Source organism: Sarcophilus harrisii, chromosome 3, assembly GCF_902635505.1.
Source record: "Sarcophilus harrisii chromosome 3, mSarHar1.11, whole genome shotgun sequence".
Taxonomy (NCBI): domain Eukaryota; kingdom Metazoa; phylum Chordata; class Mammalia; order Dasyuromorphia; family Dasyuridae; genus Sarcophilus; species Sarcophilus harrisii.
Genome location: NC_045428.1, coordinates 323745836 through 323765187, shown reverse-complemented (window position 1 = coordinate 323765187; position 19352 = coordinate 323745836). Strand labels below are relative to the sequence as shown.

Below are 19352 nucleotides of genomic sequence, written 5' to 3'. Positions count from 1 at the left end.
ATATGGTTGAGCAAAGCACATCTCCCTATGATAGAAGTTCTCATTCTGATTAATACTGGCATCCAGATGGTTACAGGCTACAACTCTGTAATTAACATAGCTGCTCCCAAAATGTTATCCTTTTTCATATAAGTCATTTGTATATAGCTACCATCTGTACATCAAGTAAACATGACTAGTCTATGAACTCTCTCCTCTCCTACAATTAAGTTGTCACTAACTAAATGCTTTCTTGTTCTAGCAAAGACAACATTGATGAGACAATTCCATTAGTGAGGGTAAATAGAGAAGTTCAGCACTGTTACTATCACAACAAGCTGTTTGACTGTTTTCAGAGTTGAAAGACCCAATTTGGGATTTTCCTATTAAGTAAATTTCAGATAATTCTTCTTCCAATCCTCACCCACAGGTAAATTCAGTTACCTCTTCAAAGTGAACAATTACCAAAAAAAAAAAAAATCTGTGTAAAAAACAAAGCCATTGTGGTTATTATTTCATTCATCCAGCATTTGTTATTTGCTTTCTGAGTACAGACTATTATGGTAGCTGCTATGAAAGATAAAAAGTTTAGATTTGAATGATTTCTGTCTTCATAAACTTTAAGGTCTAGCAGAGAGATAAAACAACTCTAATAACTATAACAAAGAAAAATACACAATAAGGATTGTGATAGGACTGGTGATTTCATGAATTTAGAGAATACTCAAATAAAGAAATTCAATCTAATAATTCAAACTGGCATTATCTATGTAACATATAATTTGATAGAGCTGCCTTGAGTACTGAGAAGTTAAGTGACTACCCCAAAGTCATAGACTATGTCATAAGAAACATTTTTTCTGGTTCCTTAGCTGGCTCTCTATCCACAATAGCATGTTGCTTTTAAAATTTATAATTAATGAGTTTATGGGGAAAGATGCAATGTAAGGAAGTGATATATGATGTCTGAGGGGAAACTTATGATCTACAAAGTAAAGAAGGCTTCCTGAGAGAATATTTGAGTCGATACCTAAGGGATGAAAGGAAAGAAAGAACTGGAGGACATTCCAAAATTGGAGGACATTCCAACAATTGCATCAGTAAAGAAAGGTATACAAGAAAGGACAGTTTGTATCTAGGGAGAGAGTACTGTTAAATGGAACATAAGCTGGAAAAATGAATGTGTTTTGAATGTGAGGAAGTTTATTATTTATTCAGAAAAGTGATTGTTTGACTATTAGATTGCATGACTGATATATATATATATATATATATATATATATATATATATATATATATTTATCAGTAAGGACTCAGCTAATAATACAATTACAAATGAGTTCACTCAGTCTTTATGTAAAACTATTGCTATTCCTCCAAATTTTCTACTCTGGAACTGATTTTCACATTTTATGTCAGATTCTGTCTTTAGTATAACCTTTAATTTTGCTGTGCTGGTGTTTCAGATCCATATTAGGGAAAGAAAATGGTAGTAATCTCCCATTTTAACCAAAAACAGTCATTTGATATTTGAGCCTGTTTGGTAGCAATCTTTCTATCAGTGTAAGTGGACTGTTCTCTCAAATAATCCATCTTCTGATTGGTGAAATGTATGGACTACAAGTACAATAACTATTCTATATGACTACTTGTTATAAGCTTAGGTTCATTATTAGGAAGAAAGGTTACCACTTAATGTACTGATTCTGTATCACCTTTGGCCAGAAGATTCAGGATGTTTATAGATGACACCCCAAAAGTCATTGTACACTTTTAGACTATTATATAGAAAGGATTTGGGGACACCCTGCATATTTAAATGAAATAACAAGCATTTAATGAATTTAAATAATAAACAAAAGCTCTAAGTTAGTTATAGGGGCATAAAGGTTCTAACATTTAAGAACTTGTGTGAGTAGGATAGCAATTTGTATGTGTGTAGGGGTGGTTTTATGAGTACATTCAGAATATAGTATTCTCATTGATAGTATGGGAATCTGTGGAGAACTGTATCTTTCTTAAATGATTAGAATAATTCTTAGTTATTTTGTTATTTTGTTTTGATTTGTCTTTCTTTCTATTTTTCTTTCTTTCTTGTTTTTGTTTTGTTTGGCTTTTTTTTAAAACTATTTCTTATGTTTCTTTCTCGTATAACTTAGCAGAACTATATTGGTGAATCTAAGAAGTCAAAGAGTGTAATTTGTGAGAAACTCCTTAGAAATACATCTGGTCAGTGAAAAATGAGAATAGGTGTTCAAGACAAAAGGTTTTGCTGTATAATAACATGAATACACATAATAAATATTACACATATATATCCATATAAAGATAAAAAGATATATGTGCATTTATAACACCTATTTACATGTGTGTATATAAACATATGACTACACATAGTTATCTATATATAGATGTTATTAAAATTCAACATAAATGTCTTATGTGATCTAAAATTTTAGTTGATTTTTGAAATGTATAGATATTTCTTAAATGTCTTAAACAGCTTTTAAGTTACTGAAAAGGTTATGTTTGTAATCCCAATCTTATGATTTTATATATATATATATATATAGAAGGAACCCACAAAGTAATAATGACACTTAAATATCTAAATTAAAACTAAAAATGTAATGAGATTTTGATACATTATTGAAAATCTTGATGTGATCATCCCAAAGAAAAACTCGGAGATAGATAAATAGGTGAAGGTAATTAGCTAAATAAGAGGACTTTCTCTATAGATCAATTTCCCCAACTTTTAAATGGGGGGTAACAATAGCACCTATGTCATGGAAGTGTTGTGCAGGTTAAATAAGATACTATTTATAAAGTACTTAGCAGAGTGACTGAAACATAGCAGATGCTTGAATAGTGTACCACCCCTTTCCATCTTTCTGAGAATGTCATCTAGAATCTATTGTAAGTGCAATGCATAATGATAGGATGATCCATTTTGTTAAAATTAAACATTTATCATTCAAATTTGATACAACAAATGTTAAGAAATGTAAATAATTTTTATAATAACTTTTACAATTTATACATTTTTAGTTTTAACTCAAAAAGTTAAAAAGCTTTAACACTTTGGGGGCAACTTCTACATATCTTTTTAATTTAATAAATTTAATAAACATTTATTAGGCACCCATTATATGACAGACTGAACCATCTCTAGTCTTCTTGTGTTATGTCTTGCCACTGAACTCTGATGACTCTGGAAAAGCAAGATTTAAACCCTTGAAGGAAGTAAGAGAAGCTGAAGGGCAGATGTGAGGAAAGCATAGCAGGCTTGGGGGACAATCATAGAAAATGCCTAAAGCCATTAGCACTATGTCACAGAACTTGTACAAACAATATTATATCACACTTCATTAAGGGAGAAAGACTAAGCAGAAGAATGGTAATGATAATGACTTTCAGTTTTTGCCTGATTTTGAGTATTTTTTTAGTTCTGGACTCTACATTTTAGTCAGGAAACTAACCAATTTCGTCTATGGGAGACCAAGATTAATTCCATACCACACCCAAATTAAGAGCTTGTAAATATTTCACCTAAACATATGAAGACTTAGAGGGTACTTCTTCACTGATCCTACTTTCTTCCAGTATTATGATCTCTTGTGAATGACATTCCTTAGATGCTTTGTCTTTGCATGACCTTTAAAGACTCTGGACAATAACTGGAAGTTCCAAAGAGAAACATATCTGCTAAACACAAAGAATGGGGGGTAGAAATTAGAAGTGTCCTGATCTGTAAAATTTGTCTTTGAAGGGAGAGGTATTCCTTTTCTTTGAAATTGTAAATATTGCCAGATTGAATACTTGTCAACAGTTTTGTATAAATGACAGTAAACATTTTAAGGTTAGAGTGAAATGGCCTCTTGGCACCATTCCCTACTTGAGATTCTATGTTTCTGTCTCTTGGAGTCTAATAGAACAAAGACACGGTTCTGGTTGAAGTTGGAAAGGAATGAGAGAGATCATTGCTTCTTACATTTACATAGAAAATAACAAGATATCCAATGATAAATATGAAATTAAAAATCTCTTTACTTGGGAAGAAAATAAAGACATAGTGGACAATTTTCTGAGAAATAACTGAAGACCAAAATTTTTTTAATAGGCTAGCACAGATTTACAAAGATCCTTTAGGAGGTGGATATTGAACTGGGTTTTAGAACTTTCTATAAATACTTATTGAGTAACGAGGAGAAAGGAATTCATTCTGGAATAGAGATTTCACATCAACAAAAACATTAAGGCAGAATATAGCAAACTATGAATTATGGATAGAAAAAATTGATGATTTTTTTCTCCTTTAGCTTAAACAATTTTTAATTCTAATTCCTATAACCATTTTTTCCATTTTGTAAGATTAGACATTTTCTCTGAAATTTATCATGATTAAAAATAAGGAGACCAATATGATCCTTCAAGTCTAGCAAACAGAATAGTAGTTCAGTTTCCTACCATAGTCTATGGGTCTTCACCTTTTGTCTTCAAATTGCCAATTAAACTCATTCCCTTAAGTTCCCTAAAACAACAACTATGTAGTAGAATCACTTAAAGAATAAAAGCCTGATATAAAATTTGTTGGGATTTTCCTGTGCAGCTTGGAAATAAATAAAAAGTGAGAGTTCACAACTTGGGCATTGTAGCCCTAGTAACACTCTCTCTACTTTAGAAGTACAAATGCTATTATAAAGTTAAAATAATGGCCATCAGGCAACTTGTAAAAGAAATCATCCCATGCTCCAGATACATAAATGGAAAACAGAATTGGTTACTTCAAAGCAAATATTTTCTTCATTGATCAATGCAAGTTTTAAGTTAATTACCAAAAACAGGAGATATTTAGCATAAAAGGTGAAGATCAGTCATTCAAAATGTAACATATACATGTTATAGAAATAGAAAAATTTTGAAATCCACTAGTTCTCTACCTGAAGCATAAATTGTTTTGGAAGCATCCTAAATAGAGCATCTAATCTTCATCAAACTCTAGCTGAGATACTCATTTCTTATCAAGACAATATAGCAAATGTCTGTGTGTGTGGGGAGGAGTAGGGGTTAAGAAACTTGCCCAGGATCACACAGCTAATAAGTATTGAGTGTTTGAGGTCAGAGTTGAACTCAGGTCCTCCTAATTTCAAGGACAGTGCTCTATCTACTGTACCATTTAGCTACTCCCAATATAAACATTTTTAATTGTTCAAAAGTTTTTCTTTTTTTCTTCATCTACTAGTGGGCCAGAATCGACAACCCTTCAATTTATATATCTTGGTCTAAGGATAGAACTTTTCCCTTTCTCCTTGAAGACCAAATGAGAAAAATATTATTCCTGTTTTATTGAACAACTCTTCACATAGTTGAAGAAAATGATTCTATTTACCTAAATCATTTCTTCTCCAGGATAAAGCTAAATATCCCCAGTCACTTTTGTGAATGTTAATATGATATGGTTTGAGTTTCTTCACTATTTTGGTCACCTACTTTTAGCCCTCCTTTAAGTTATCAATGGCCTTTTAAGAATGTGATGTCCAATATGAAACACTATCTTACAAAAGTGTTCTGATTAGATGAGAAGTATCTCTCCCACCCCCATCTTATGTTCAATGTAACCAAAGTTAACATTAGTCTGAGATGACATAGAAGACCATTAAAAATATTTAAAAATTGTTACAACATTCTTGCTATGAGTGGGGAATCAGAATCTGTCAGCTATGCATATCCTTAATGATTTCCTAAGTTACAATTTGACTACCAAATTTGACAATTTCGTTTATGTCTATGAGATGGTTTCAATACTTAGAAAATGATGCTTTTATATCACTTTGTATAATGTTTCAGCCACTGGAAAGCAAACCTAAAGCTTTCCAAGTAATTTTTCACATAATGTACCTCTACACAATATCACTTTTCTTTTCTAATTTTGCCCTCAAGTAAAAATTCAATAACAGATTAGGTTAGCAAAGTAAAAATAGGCTTTTTACTGCATTTAAGCTTGAGATTAGTGAAAGGGAAAAGATATAGCTTATTATTTTAAAATATTTTAATAATTATTTTTCTCCTGTTTTATATCTTTTCCAGGAAGCAACCTGAATGATGGCCTGTGGCATTCAGTTAGCATCAATGCCAGAAGGAACCGCATTACTTTGACACTAGATAATGATGCAGCATCCGCTGCTCATGAAACCACTAGGCTACAAATTTACTCTGGAAATAGCTACTATTTTGGAGGTATGTTACCCAAACTTACAGAAAGAATCCACAGAGGGAGGCAAACATTTGGGATTTCTTTCCAAATTTTTTATTTGCCCTGCTTCTCCCCAAACAATTTTTCACTAGATAAAATTTAGATAATCTGTGTTGAGAGCATGGTGGAAAGTAAATTTAGCAATAGCTGCTCTTGTTGACTAATGCTAATAATGAATAACATTTATGTTGTGTTTTGAAAAGTGCTTTACCTGTTATCTCACTTGATCTTACAAATGGGAAGTAAGTTGCTATTATTTTCTTATTTTACAGATGAGGAAACTGATATTGAGAGGTTAAGTGACTAATCAGAGTCCTAAAGTTAGCAAATATCTGAGATGGGATTTGAATTCATATCTTTTTTATTTCTAGTCTAACACTTTATCTACTATGCGTTTGGGACAAACTTAGCACATATTCAGAAAAAACTCAACTAAAACTTAACTGTCTCAGGAAGTCAAAGCATTGATTTTGTCACATGCAACACAATCCCCTTAAAGTCATTAACATTTCTATCACTCCACTGTGGTATGAGGTGATAACTGATAATTTACATTTTTGAGTTATCCTTCAGATGACATAAAACTCCAAAAGTTCATTGAGAAAGTACAATTCTCCCAAATCCTACTATCACACCTTCATTTAGGCAGCATTTCTAATAATTTCTCCTTTTCATACACATCTATGTAGGACTTTTCCAAGATATTATGGAATTTTAAAATTTAGATTGCTTAAGTTAAGGTTTTTTTTTCCTGTCACAAATTTAACCTGGAAGTCAGTTTCATATATCAATTAAGTGACAGGTCTGGATTAACAAAAGAAAACAAAATCTATAGTCTACATGTAAATAATATTTAAGGGTAAGATTCATTTTAATTTCATGGCTAATGTAGGATCCAATTTCATTTGCAATTGAACAGTTTACCTATTGATCTCCTATATCCAATTTTTTGTTATACCATCCAATATGAAACATGACAATGTACATTCTTGAGCTAAAAATTAAGAGATTGGTAGAGGGTACAATCACAACATTTTAAATAGTGTTTATACATTGCTCGGCTTCTGCCTGAAACTTATGTTATTATCTTTTTTAAGTTTGAAAATTCACCATATCTTAATGAAAATTCAATGTCACACATAAATAAAACAGCTGAATTCATCTCCTAGAGCAATTCAAGGGGGGCTAAAGAAGATTCTGCTACTCTCCATCCCTTACCCTAACCAATATTCCATTAACCATTCACTGGGGCTAAAAATTCTTCACATAGAAGCAAAATAGTTTATTCCATTCTTAGGAATAAACCTTAGAATTCTTTTTCCTAGAATAGTTTATAGTCCATGGTGAGATTAATTGAACATGGATTCTATCGAGTCTGAAGGCAGGGAATGGATGTTTAAAAAAAAAAAAGGCTCCTAGATACCCAAAGAAGGTATAAAGGAAATGAAGAGAGAATCTGAAATCTACAAAACAGTTCCACAATTTTATCCTACATATATACATAGGGGGAACAAAGTATCTTGAACATATTTTATAGATGTCCTGGATTGATTTTTTTATTTATTATTAACTTAAATTTTAATATAATTAATTGGCACCTGCAAAACCATGCAGGCAAAACACTTACCTTCCCCCCCAGGTTGAATAGGTGCTAGTTTTGGTAGGTCTTAATGGTGAATGGACCTACACTGGCTCAGATTCATTTTAGAACTGCAGAGTTTGAACAATTATTACTCATGTAGTATGCAACTTTAAGAAAGATGAAAAATGAGCTAAGGTACTAATAGTCAACTTACACAAATTCTCTCTCTGCAGCTGCAATTAGAAACTGTAGCATCCTCCTCCATTTTATAGTATTGCTATGAGCTATTAACCAGCTGTTGGATTTCGGGAAAGCAGAGCCTATTTATTAGGAGTGGTTGAAATAATTCCCCATTATTTATGGCTCATTGCTGCCATTTTCAATATTACTCTGCCATATGCTCTAAACCTATTAAAATAATGGAGACTACGGTCTGTGGTTAACACATGCACACAAATACCTATGTTATTGTTTACCTGCATTAAGCAAGAAAATAGTTAAATGTCAGGAACAGCCTTGCCATGTGAACCAAATACAAGCATAGCTGATTGGGAAGGGGAGGAGAGTTAGCAGGAAAGGAGATGAGAGCAGGTAAAACAACTTTAAATGGTAGATTCAACTTTCCTCATGGACTATAATGATACCATAATAGTATTCATTTATATCCCTAATTCGTTTGAAAGTTGTCTTGCATTTTAATGTCACTTTGTAATTTCAGTTAAATTTCAATGCATATCGTTCTTAAGACTGTTATTGTTTGTAATTATTCCTTACCTAAAGTACAATATTCATGGAAAGTATAATTCAAAATTAAAGCCAACAAACATTTAGACTCTTTTCAAGATGGAATGTATATTTTGATGTATTTTAATGTATAACTCTCTTTGGATCAAATACATCATGCATTTGAATTATAAAGTTTACCAAATAAATGTAAAATGAAAGAGAGGAATTAGCTGCAGTGCTGTGAGATTCTTTAATATTTTTTTTTCTTTACCATGATTAAATGTGCCCCATTTTGTACCATTTCTGTCCCCTTTCTTGAAAATGCTAGTATTTACAACAAAAGCATTGGTATTGCTGTGAATGGAAAGGACTACAGATAATTGGACCTCAAGGCTTTATATCAATAGGTCACCAAAGGAATGACTGATCATTTCAGTATTCTTCAATTTTTTTTCTCTCTCCCATAGGTTGCCCAGACAATTTCACCGATTCTCAATGTTTAAATCCTATTAAGGCTTTCCAAGGCTGCATGAGGCTCATCTTTATTGATAACCAGCCCAAGGACCTCATTTCAGTACAGCAAGGTTCCCTGGGGAATTTTAGTGATTTACACATTGATCTGTGTAGCATCAAAGACAGGTAATTATTGTTTCTTCTCCTCCCCCTTCCCATTCTCACTGTTGAAAGTCTGGGTTTCTTTATACACAATTCTACTCTACCAGCATTATTCACATTGGACATAATAAAGTCACAAAATGGAAAATATTTCTGAAAAGATTTCAGGCTTGAAGAAAAATGGTTTAAATTAACTGTCTCTCTTCATGTTGACTTGAAATAAATATGATATGCAAATTATATCAAAATATGAACTTGTGAAAGGATAAAAATTTAATGTATAAACAATTTTTGATTATTTTAAAATTAAAAGTAGAGGGAAAGATGGAAGAAAATTAATTTTCCTATCAAAACTTTTCATTCCTTCTTGAAGGTTTTTTTGTTTTTTGTTTTTTTTTTATTAAGAGTATGGTCAATTTTGTGTACTAGGTAACATGCCTTTCTGATAGTAATTTTGCCTTGGAAAAACTTAGTAAAAAACAAACAAACAAACAAACAAACTATATAAAAAGGTTGCCTCCATATTTATCATCACTTTTAGTTGGCACCTGTTAAATCACACAATTATTTTAAGCTAACTAAGATGGTCCATGCTAAAGAGTTCTGGCATTTAATTTTGTCACACAGAATTTAGGAAGAATCAAGAGACAAAAATAAGTATGATTTATTTCTCCTTTTTCAATCAAGACAAAAAAATCTCTAAATTTAAATAAGGGGAAATATAGAGAAAAATAAATTATTTATTCTCAAAGAAACTCCTCAGATTACTCTGTTTCTCAAGCAGGAATTCCCAGCTTCTTTTCTATATGTACTCTAAGTCCAGGAAATAACAAATGTGCTACCAGAAATCAGAAATGCATATTGTTTATCCAGGGGAATTTAAAGTCTCAGTGATATGATTTGGCAGGACTTGATTTGCGTGTTTCCTTTCACTTGTGTGTGTGTGTGTGTATGTATATGTGTTTTATTAGCCTCATTAATTTATAATTAATAATAAGAAAAAAAGTATTGAATAATGGGATAAGAAAAAAAGTATTGAAATGAATTATTACTACCATGATAATCCCTGGTAATACTCAGAATATAGAGACATATTTCATGAACTTTCATACCCATTTCTCTAGTAAATGGCTAAGTGACATTTACCAATGGGAGTTCTCTTCATAACACTTTGGGGAGATGCACATTACTTTTTATTATATACAAATCAGTGCTAAGCATACTATACTTTTATATGATTTTGTTGTACATAATTGAATTTCATTTTACTACGTGAGAAAAGAAACGACTTTCTTAATTTAGTAGAAAAAATGACTATGGAAGGACTTTATTTAGTTAATTCTGTTTTGATATAAATATAATATGAGTGAGGGTTTTTTTTGTTGTTGCGTGTGTCTGTCATTTTGATTCAATTTGGGTTTGAGTGACAAGAGTTCATGAAGTAGTATCTACTATAATAAGCCAACATTATCATTTTGATTTGTTTAAGGCATTATAAATGATGCCTGTGATTTGTTTTACCAAATTAATGTAGCAAACACTTATGGAATACAAACTATAGCAACAAACAAACAAACAAACAAAAAACAAGACTTGGATTCAGTGTAAAGAGTGTTGTCTCTAAAGTTAAGGAGTATGGGTTTCAATTCTGCCTCTGATACCTAGTCAGTTTTTGATCCTGAGTAATTCACCTAACTTTCATGGACTACAATTTCCTTCTTAGTTAACGAGGAAGGATATGACCTTAGAAATCCCTTTTTAGTCTAAATCTATAATGCTATGAATCTTTGATTGTTTTAGAAGCCAGGAGAAAATAGAAAAAGCTTTTGCTGTCTTTGCTGTCTTCCTTCAACAATTTTAAACAAAAAAACTTCCAATCTCATTAGAGAGAAAAATCTTCTTCTGAGTACAAAGTTGAACCTGCTTTTATATAAATATATGCATATTTATATAAGCTATAGATATAAAGACATATGTACAATGTGAATTCAGAATTGCCAAATAAATCCCATCAAAGAAACATTTATTGCCAACTATATACACAGATTTTATATTTAAAGAATAAGAAGATAAAGACAAAAATAAGAATCTTTGCCCTCAAGGAGCTTATATTCCAATGGAAGGAAAGGGACAGGACATGATATATACAAATTAATCCATGAAAAATTTTTATAAGGAAAATACAGAATTGTTTTGAGAGAACATAGAAAACTGAGGAAATTGGGAAAGAATTCCCTATATAGAAAGGGTATTTGATTTGAACCATAAAGTTCATTCCAAGCATAGAGATGAACTTAGGGAAATATAGTGCACAGGGTTAGCATATGGAATATTAACAGGGAACAGTAAATCGGCTACCTTTAATGGAATGTATAGTGTATGAGGGAAAAATTGGCATAAGATTTTAAAATTGTTGGTAGTTATATTGTGATGGACTTCAAAAACCAAAAAGAAATGCAATTATTATATTCTAGTGGCCACAGTGAAAAAAAACTCTAGGGTTTATTAAGCAGGTTAATCACATAGGAAGTTTTTTTTTTTTTTTTTTTTTTTTTTTTAGCATAATGAATTTGATAGTGATTGCTACTCTATAACATTATCAGTATTTTTTTTTTCTATTTCATTAATTCCACAAATAACTTTTGAGTGCCTGATAAGTGCTTGGTTTTGGAAAGGATGTTGTGGAGAACAGATGAAATGAAAATCTAGCCATCATTTTCTAGTCACAAATTTATGACAGGAAAAGATTCAAGAATTTGGTCAAGTAGGTTAATTTTACACTGAATTCCTACATGAATTTGTTTCATTCAGATATTATGTGCATGTAATTATACCTTTATTTTCAGGATTTACTTTAGGATATGACAGAGAGTTTTGCCTTAGGTCCTGAGCTTTGAGAAAGAAAGTTATTGTACTTTAAAAAACACATGTTTTGGTTGGAAACAGATAATCAGAATTGATCATTGACTTTATTTGAGGACATAGGAGGGAAATAAGATAGCCTTTACTTATTAAAATGAAATAGTGTGGACATTAATATTTCTCTATGGTCTCCACTTTTAAATTATTCCACAGCAAATTTCCTTATCATCTCTGCCATTAATGTTAATTTTAACAGTAGTTCACCTGAATAAAAATAATGTAAAGTGTGACCCTTACAAAAGTTGATCTTTTTTTCAAGCATGTATTCTCTTAGAAATGGATTTGCATATAATTTGCTTTATTATATTGCCTTTCCTTCCCTAGGTATCATATGATAAATATAGCATATTTATTAACCTAGACTAGTTGTTTTTTTTTTTTTTTTACTGTTTCTCTTAAGAAATCAAGCTAGTTTTCTTACTGTGCTCCAACTTTTTAGTACCCCTTTGCTTTCTCTCCCTAATTCTATACTTGAACCAAGTTTGAATCCATAAAATTTATTCCCATAGATCCTATGGAAATGCCATTCTCCAAGGTAGGTACACATCTTATTATTAAAGACATTGATTATTAATAGCCTCAAGTTTGTAGTCATTAATAGTTGGCAAACTCCTCCATTATTTTCCTCACGTTGACCTTTCTTTTAACTCCTAATACATAACATTCTATTCTTCCAATTTTATACTTCTTTTTTATTCCCTGGGAAGGAACATGAGGGCAGAGTACTGTTCAGTTGCATTTATTTATTTATTTATTTTTTTTTTGATGAGGCATTTAGGGTTAAGTGACTTGCCCAGATTCATACTTGATAGTGTCAAGAAGCTGAGGCTGGATTTGAACTCATGTCTTCCTGACTTCAAGGCTAGTACTCTACTGTAGGTGTGCCTCGTAATTGTTGTAGGATGTAGATAGTTTTATCTTAAGTTTTATCCTCATCAAAGAGAACCTCCCTATTCTCTTAGTAGCACAATGCTAAGCATTAAGTCTAATGTATATCCCAAATTCTTCATGAAAATATCTCTCATATAGTGTTCCATCTATTCTTTAATTTCTTACCCCTTATTATTAGTAGTATGTTATATTATGTGTATACTAAGTGACATTTACAAATATATAACATGTCCCTTATGACTATTGTTTGCTTCTTCATGTAGGTAAGTCTCATCTATACAAACAGACTACAATCTATGAAATCAGGGAGTTCTCCTTATATTTTTTAATATCTCACACAAAAATTACCCCAGTGCTTTATAATTAATTGTCAAATACCTAATTTATATGGAAACAATTGATCTTTTTTAATGATTCTATACACTAATGCATTTTGTGTGTAGTTTTGTTTATTATGAAAAACCCATCATTAATATCAGAAAGCATTTATTAAGTATATGGTAACATCTAAATATGCATTTATAAAGTAGCTTAGAAAAGGTCTATTAGATCATCATTTTTTCATATACTTTCTATGACCTTTTATAATAATAAAATATTTTAAATTAAAATGGCCTAGGAAATTATTGAATTCAACACTCATGATGTTGAACACGATTAGGACATTAAAAATGGGAATGGACTTTTCTGTGGTAACAGTTCATTTAATCTTACTTTCCCATTTTACAGATGTACCCTAATGAGGGTAAAGAACTTAGAAACAGAGCCAACTAAGATCTAAGAATCTTCATAGAATAGTGCTATTTCCATTATACTTTCTGTAAAATTAATTCCATTAAAAGTTAATGAAATCAAATATAAAATTATCTACATCTAATACTGAGCAATTTTATTTGTGGAGACCCAAGAAGTCAGGAAATGGAATTTTTCCTTAACTACCCTCATCCCCTTTCCTCCACATTATTTTCATAAGACAGCATCTGACAAACACTCTGGTCAAGCTTCTTCTAGACTTTGTTCAGAGTACCAAATGTTTTGAGTACTGTTTGTGTGTGGTAGTTGTGGGAATGGGGGAGGTGAATATCATGTTGGATACCCTTCTCTTAAGACACTTTGGCTAAAATCCACATTGGGTGTAGGAGTATATTCTCAATAAAGAATATTATCTAAAAGGTTACTGTAGTGATCCGTATGTCTGCTCCTTCATGTTTGTCCAAAATTGGAAGCATCTATTGTGTGGAACAAGAAAAATTTCTTCATGGGCATATTTTTCATGTTTCTTCATGGAAAAATTTTTCCTAATTAGAGAACTTTTCCTGAAAGTTAAAAAAGACATTTCAGAAGCATCTGTTATAGTAGTCAGCCACTTTGGATAGTAATAAATTGAGAACTAGAAGAGAATTCAAAGATCATTGAATTCAAACCACTTATTTTACAAATGAAGAAACTGAGTCCTAGAGAGTTTGTGTTTTATTCAAATTTATCTTGGTAACAAGCAGGGAAGATGAGATCTGATCAGGTTTTCTTATTTCAGATTCAGTACTATTTCCATGATACTATACTGATACATATATATGTGTGTGTGTGTGTGTACATATGTATATATATATGTACACACACATATATATTTATATGTTTTTTTAAGAAATACTAGCAACTGTCTAGCTTGAAGTATCTCTAAAATATGTTTGAAAAACAGAACAATGATAAAAAATATATAATATAGCTGTAGTTTCCTATGATTGACCCTTACATCAAACAAGGAGAACTTCGCTCAGATTAAAATTTTATCACCCATCACAAAGTCCTTTCAATGAATCAAATAATATTTATTAAACATCTCCCATGTACATCACATTTATTCAGTATTTTATAAAATATAATATTTATGTTATATTCAAATTGTGCTTAGCCTCTACTAGATGTTATTTTGTGAAATAAAAAAGAGATATTATCATACTTATCGTCTGGAAGCTTATAATCTAAAAATGGTTGAAAAATTCATTATAACATGTTGATCTATGCTATAAATGCAAAACGATTATCATAAACATTAAGTAATATAGAGTTTCAGAAGAAAGAGGAATTAGACTGAAATAGTGAAGATCAAGAAATATTTCATGAGAGAAATTAGATAGTCCCACAGAAAGAGTTGTAGCTAAAATTAGACTAAGAGTAGTTTATATTTGTATTAACAATCTATTTTAAACTTTAGTTAGTATTAATTAGATGAATGTCTTTTGTTGAATATAAATCTGAATATTATTTGAATGTCTGACCTAAAGAGAAGTATATCTGTGATAAAGAAAAAAACAACTTACTCTGTTCAATGGCTTGCTTTCACAAGAAAAGTTGATCAATATTTTGGCAGAATGGTTTTATTAACCTGTACATATAAAAATACAAATAGAAGCTACCTTTGATTCAGAAACTATAAGTAAAAATATGAAGTCTATACAACTTAACATGCTGTGCTTCTGTGATTTTGGAAAATGAGGACATTTTTCGCTTGTACAGTTGCTCATCCACCCCAATTGAGAGTCATATATTGATACTGGATAGGAAGCCAAGACAATGGTGCAGGATAAGCCAGTGAAAAATATCTGCAATCTTGAAATGTCCTTTAAGAGAGATTCTTATGACATTGGGCTTAGAAGTACAGATGGGGTACATTATATAGGAGGAAAAGTTGTTAATATCAAAAGAGATTTGCATTGTCTTTTCCTTGTTTCATTTGTTGAAAATGGCCTTTAAGATTTCCAGATAAATTAGACAGCCTCTGGTCTTAGGATTTGTAGGCTTTTATGATGCATTTATTTGTTGTCAAAGTTGGCAGGGTTTTTTTTTTCCCTGCCTAACTCTAATTATACATTGTTATGCACTTGAAATCACAAGAACAATGATTCCATCTCTAAAGAAATAATTATTGAGTTCTTGCTCTGTGAAAGAAAGAAAATTGTGCTAGGTATAGGAGATATCCAGTAGGCAGTTGGCTATGTAGGAGGGGAATATGGGTAGAGTTTAGGGCTTGATATATAGATTTAGGAGTAATAGATACAACAAAAATGCTTTAGAGGGAGCCTGTTATAATGAAAGAACATTGAATTCAAAGTCAGAATTTCAATCCTAGATTTTGTCAATTTGTACTTTGTGATTTTTAACATTTTATGTAACCACAATGAATGTTTCCTCTTCTATAAGCTAGATTTTATCTAAAATCCAATTGTAATTCTATATAAGATTTAAGGAATCATGAAATACATCTCTTTTTTTCCCCAAATAATTCACAAATACTGAGCAGAAGAGAAGAAAGAGAAAAGAATAGAGAGAAAAATTCGGAGCCAAGATAGTGGAGTAAAGGCAGAAACTCGCCCAACCTCTCCCCCAAACTGCTCCAAATTCCTTTAAATAATGATTCTATACAAATTTTAGCATGAGAACACCTAAAAAGACAGAGTAGAACATTTTCCAGCAGAAGGCAATTTAGAAGCTCAGTAGAAGAACAAGGTGAGAATCATTGGGCAGTACTTCCTGGCGCAGCCCTCAGCCTGCCTCAGTTTGGCCCAGGTTCCACCTCTGAATCAGTAGCAGTACTGGTGGCTTCCAGAGACATAAAGGAGGACTTGGAAAGTCAGTGGAAAAGGTCTGTGAAACTAGAATGTAGAGTGCAATGCCAGAGCAGGCCCAGGTTCAGCCTCTCCTTCAGCCCAGACCCCAGTGTCAGTAAAATTGGACTTCTGAATCAGCAGCAGTGCTGGAGGCTCCTGGACCTCTCAGTCTAGGGATATCAGTGAGGATTCAGAAGGTCAGTGGAGTGGGTCTATGGCAACTCCCAATGCAGCTCATTTCAGTAAAGTTCCAGCCCTGGCTAGCATACTAGATTTTAGATCTACAGTAGGGCAACAGCTCCAGGGCAGAAAAGTGGTCAGATTCCTATGAGGATTTCTGAAAACAGATGCACAAACCCTTGGAACTTGGGACAATGAACCATCCACCCTGGAAACAGAATCCTACTTTTTTTTTTTTAATAATTAAAGCCTTTTATTTTCAAAACATATGCATAAATAATTTTCATCAAACCCTTGCAACCATGTATTCCAATTTTTCCCTTCCCTTGCTCCCACCTTCTCTCCTTGATGGCAAGTTATCCAATATATATTAAACATGTGCAATTCTTCTGTACATATTTCTACAATTAACATGCTGCACAAGAAAAATCAGATCAAAAAGGAAAAAAAAATGATAAAGGAAACAAAATGCAAGCAAACAAATAAAAAAGTAAAAATACTGTGTGGTGATCCTTGTGCAGTCTCCACAGCTTTCTTTTTAGGTGCAGGTGGCTCTCTTTATCATAAGACCATTGGAACTGGCCTGAATCACCTCATGTTGAAAAAAAACACTTTTGTCAGAATTGATATCCTATAATTTTATTGTTGTTGTGTATAATGTTCTCCTGGTTCTACTCAATTCATATAAGTCTTTGCAGGTTTCTCAAATCATCCTGCAGAGTCCTAAGTTAACAGAGTTCAAAGCCAAGTAAAAAGCTAGGAAAATGAGCAGAAAACAAAAATTGTTTCTGATCATCGAAAGTTATTATGGTGAGAAGGAAGATCAAAATGTATTCTCAGAAGATGATACCAAAGTCAGAGCTCCTATGTTCAAAGCCTCCAAAAAAAATAAGAATTAGGCTCAGCCAATGGAACAGCTCAAAAGGACTTTGAAAATCAAGTAAGAGAGATAAAGGAAAAACTAGGGAAAGAATTCAGCAAGGCTCAAAAGAAAATACAAAAAGGAAAATTCCCTAAAAAGCAAAATTAGCCAATTAGGGGAAATGATACAAAAGGTCACTGAAGAAAACAATTCTTTAAAAAATAGAATTGAGCAAATGGAAGCTAATGATATTATAAGAAATCAAGATACAAAAAAGCAAAACCAAAAAAATGAAAAATAGAAAAAATGTGAAATAACTCGTTGGAAAAACAACTAATCTGGAAAATAGATCTAGGAGAGGTAATTTAAAAATTGTTGGTCTAACTGAAAATAATTATCAAAAAAAGAGCCTAGGTTTCATCTTTCAAGATTATCAAGAAAAACTGTCCTGATATTCTAGAACCAGAGGGTAAAATAGAAATTGAAAAAATCCATTGATTGCCTCCTGAAAGAGATCCCCAAATAAAAATTCCCAGTAATAATGTAGCCAAATTCTAGAACTCCCACATCAAGGAGAATATATTGCAAGCATTCAGAAAGAAGCAATTTGAGTATAATGGAGCTACAGTGAGGATAACACAAGATTTAGCAAATAGAGGATTTAGAATATGGTATTCTAGAGAGTAATCTAGGATTGCAACCAAGAGTGACTAAACAGAACTGAATATAATCCTTCAGAGGACAACATGGTCATTCAATGAAACAGAGGATTTTCAAGCATTTGTGATGAAAATACTAGAGCTGAATGGAAAATTTGATTTTCAAATACAGAAACTCTGGAGAAGCATAAGGTGGTATTCAGTGAAGTGGTATTATAAGGGACTATAAGGTTAATCTGTTTAAATTCACATGGAAAGATGATGTTTGTAACCCATTAGAACATTCTCATTATTGTGACAGAAGTATACATAGACAGAGTATGATGGCAGTTGAATATGAAGGGATAATATCTTTTTTAACATGGTAAAATAAAAGGGTGAGAGAGAAATATCCTGGGAGAAAGGGAAAGGAAGAAGTGGAATGGTGAAAATTATCTACCATTTAAAAAAGAGACAAGAAAAAGCTTTTACAATGGAAAGGAAGAGGAGGAGAAGAAGGGGAGTGAGTGACCTTTACTCTCATCAGCATTGACTCAAATAGGAAACTACATACATATTAATAAAAGTATAGAAATCTGTCATACCTTACAGGAAAATTGGAAGGGAATGGGATATGGAAAGTGGGGAAGTGATAAAAGAGAGGGCATACTGGAGGAAGGAGTAATTACTTTTGACCACTTTTGAGGAGGGATAGTGTAAAAGGAGAGAGAGAATAAGTAGGGGGAAAAAAAGAAAATAATAGGTGGAATATAATCATAGAGTATTAAATAGCAAGAGAAAAGCTAAATAGCATTTCTAGATAATGATATTTTATAATCAGAAGATGTCTTAGAGATACCTTAGATATCCTGTATTTCAGCTGATTTACTAACATTACATAATGCCATTCATAATCCAATCCTCTATGGGCCTTATAAATTGTAATTTTATGTGATCATATGACAAATAAACAACTGGGAGTAGTTTTCTGGGAGGATTTCATAGAGCATGTGAGCTTTTACTTGGTCCTTGAAGATATATGAAATAGAGGACTCATTTCCATCCAGTGGAAGAATCAGCATGTGGGAAGGCA

General features: G+C 32.0%; 1 protein-coding gene across 1 annotated transcript in view; it reads left to right on the top strand.

Moving 5' to 3' along the window:
* CNTNAP5 (contactin associated protein family member 5) overlaps window positions 1-19352 on the top strand; it is an 876250-nt gene that overhangs the window by 453271 nt on the left and 403627 nt on the right. Inside the window, exons 9-10 of the mRNA XM_031959885.1 lie at window positions 6070-6219; window positions 9011-9182. Of these exons, the coding sequence (XP_031815745.1) occupies window positions 6070-6219; window positions 9011-9182 (322 nt within the window). The remainder of the gene's footprint in view (window positions 1-6069; window positions 6220-9010; window positions 9183-19352) is intronic.